This window comes from Cupressus sempervirens, chromosome 7, assembly GCF_028749045.1.
Source record: "Cupressus sempervirens isolate cs-2001-9-10 chromosome 7, ASM2874904v1, whole genome shotgun sequence".
Classification (NCBI taxonomy): Eukaryota; Viridiplantae; Streptophyta; class Pinopsida; order Cupressales; family Cupressaceae; genus Cupressus; species Cupressus sempervirens.
In genome coordinates, this window is record NC_143124.1 from 916,002,614 (window position 1) to 916,004,915 (window position 2,302).

Sequence of the window (2,302 nt, forward strand, 5' to 3'; positions counted from 1 at the left end):
TACTTTTATAATTAATTTTACCTTGATACTTAATTTTGATATATAGAAATTGTAATCTTAAATCTTTGCACAACAATCTCCATTTTTCTCTTTAGCACCACCCTTTATTTTTCTTACATCAAATTGTACTAGAAGAGCATTTAGTATAAATTTGTTAAAAACTCAATTTCATAGAAAATATTATCATAGACTTACATAATAAGACTATAAAGTCAATAAAATTTTATAAGTCTTACATATTTATCTAGATTCTTTCACATGAATCCTGTCATCAGCATTACTTAAATCTTAAAATACCAAGAATTCCAATCTGGCATGAATATTACGTTCTTAAAAATATATAAAAAGGAAAATAAAAACAAAAGTATGAATGAAAACCAAAGCGCGTGGAATTTCAAGCACCTGGTATAACCTACCTTCCCCGTGTAAGTAACTTCTCTAATCTAATCCAACCTCAATAAACACATAAACAATCAAAAGCGCGTTGTTATCACAAAGTCGTTAAGACCTCTTCCAAAACGCGGTTACTTTCATCACACGGGACTGCCATGGGGTTATATATACAGAGTATATCTCCCCATAGTCATCAGATCCCTCGGTTGAAATTGCTATCTGCCGCTGTTTTGAGGACTTGTATTTGTTGTGTATACATCCATATTTTTCATCGTAGATAGTGGTTTTTGTGTATATATCCGTACTTTTTGTTTCAGGATGTCTGAGCATCATCATCATCACTTTCACCACAAGAAAGAGGAGGAAGTGGGCGCTGGGTATGGTGGTGAAGACAAGTATGAGAAGACTAGAAACGAGGAAAAACACCACAAGCATTTGGAGCATGTTGGTGAATTAGGCGCCGTAGCTGCTGGAGGATTTGCACTGGTATTTTTACTTTCTTTGATATATTCACACTGAGTATGTGTCAAGTTATTGTTTTTAGGTTTTAAAGGTACAAGATTGAAGGATGTTCTCTATGAATTTTGATTTCAAATTAATGATTAAGGCTCTTCAATCTAGTCGATTCCAAATTTTGATTTCATGGGCTTTATTCACCACAAAAATTGACCACTATCTCATGTTTTGAATTTGTGTAATTGGAAATAAAATAAACACTTGGGTTCTTGATTTGATATAATGGTATGAGAAGCATAAAGCAAAAGAAAGATCCATAGCATTTGATGTGATAGTATGTGATGTGTTGGTATATATTCAATGGGTATATGCAAACTAGCATATTTATGTCTGAATTTGTTTGTTTTATAGCTCACATTCTGGTTTTGTGATGTGATAGTATGAGAAGCACAAGGCAAAGAAGGATCCAGAGAATGCCCACAGGCACAAGATAGAGGAGGAGATTGCTGCAGCTGCTGCTGTGGGCAGTGGTGGGTTTGCATTCCATGAACACCATGAGAAGAAGAGAGATAAGAAATAAGAAGAGGAAGCCATGGCAAGAAGCATCACCATCTCTTCTGAATTCCAGTTCTAAGAATAAATCTATTACAGAAATAGAAATAGATTATGTTTGTATTCTATTATAAAAATCGAAATAAATTATGTTTGTTTGAAGTGTGTAAGTGCCTTGGAAGAAGCCAGCTATTATGAAGACGATTGATAGAATGAGTACAATCGTAAGCAATGGGAAACCAGTCTTGGAATTTAGAGTTCCCTATCAAAAGACGGTTAAAAAATGTTTATTACTTCTATTTCACGTTTTAGTTACTCATGTTGAAACTTAAATGACTCTTCGAGTTTGGTTGATAATAATTGAGATATTATTTTTATTAATAAAATATAATGCTTTAGAGATTATTTGACTTTGAGAATGATAATACTATATAATATTTGATGTTCATATCATGTATAATTTATTTGTTAGGACATACAAATTTGATGTTCATGAATGCAATCCTCATAAAATACATGTCCTTTAATTAACATTTTGGTTTTGATTAGATTTGATTTGTAATGTGTAAGGAAAATAAATAAATTAGAGTATATGTATTTTTAAATTTTTCTTATTTGTGTTTAAATTTTTCAAGGTAATATTTATAATTAAGTTAAATGTTGTTGGATAGTGAGGTTTAAGTTTTCTTAAATCAACCCCACATATGATTTGGCTCTATGGTTCTATAATAACATAAATTGCATCCCTTACGATTCCCTTCATTGTAATTATTTTCTTGTTTTGAGGTTTTTCTTTGTTTTTGACCTTTTAATCTCCTATTAATCCTTGATTCAACACGATCTCTTTATATTTTCCTTTCTCACATATTTTCTCCCCTTCACATGTATTTCTTAACCTTTC

The 2,302-nt window shown here is 31.5% G+C and overlaps 1 protein-coding gene across 1 annotated transcript; it reads left to right on the forward strand.

Moving 5' to 3' along the window:
- The first annotated feature begins 579 nt into the window (after positions 1-579).
- LOC149550510 (uncharacterized) lies at positions 580-1,806 on the forward strand. The gene is made up of 2 exons (XM_089793510.1): positions 580-879; positions 1,289-1,806. Exons 1-2 carry the CDS (start codon positions 712-714, stop codon positions 1,427-1,429), a joined length of 309 nt encoding a protein of 102 aa, XP_089649636.1. The 5' UTR covers positions 580-711; the 3' UTR covers positions 1,430-1,806.
- The last annotated feature ends 496 nt before the right edge of the window (positions 1,807-2,302 follow it).

Excerpts from the sequence above, each read along its gene's own strand:
- LOC149550510 (XM_089793510.1), top strand. The coding sequence starts at position 712 with ATGTCTGAGCATCATCATCATCACTTTCACCACAAGAAAGAGGAGGAA. Across the intron at positions 880-1,288 it reads CTGCTGGAGGATTTGCACTG|TATGAGAAGCACAAGGCAAA; the intron begins GTATTTTTACTT and ends GTGATGTGATAG.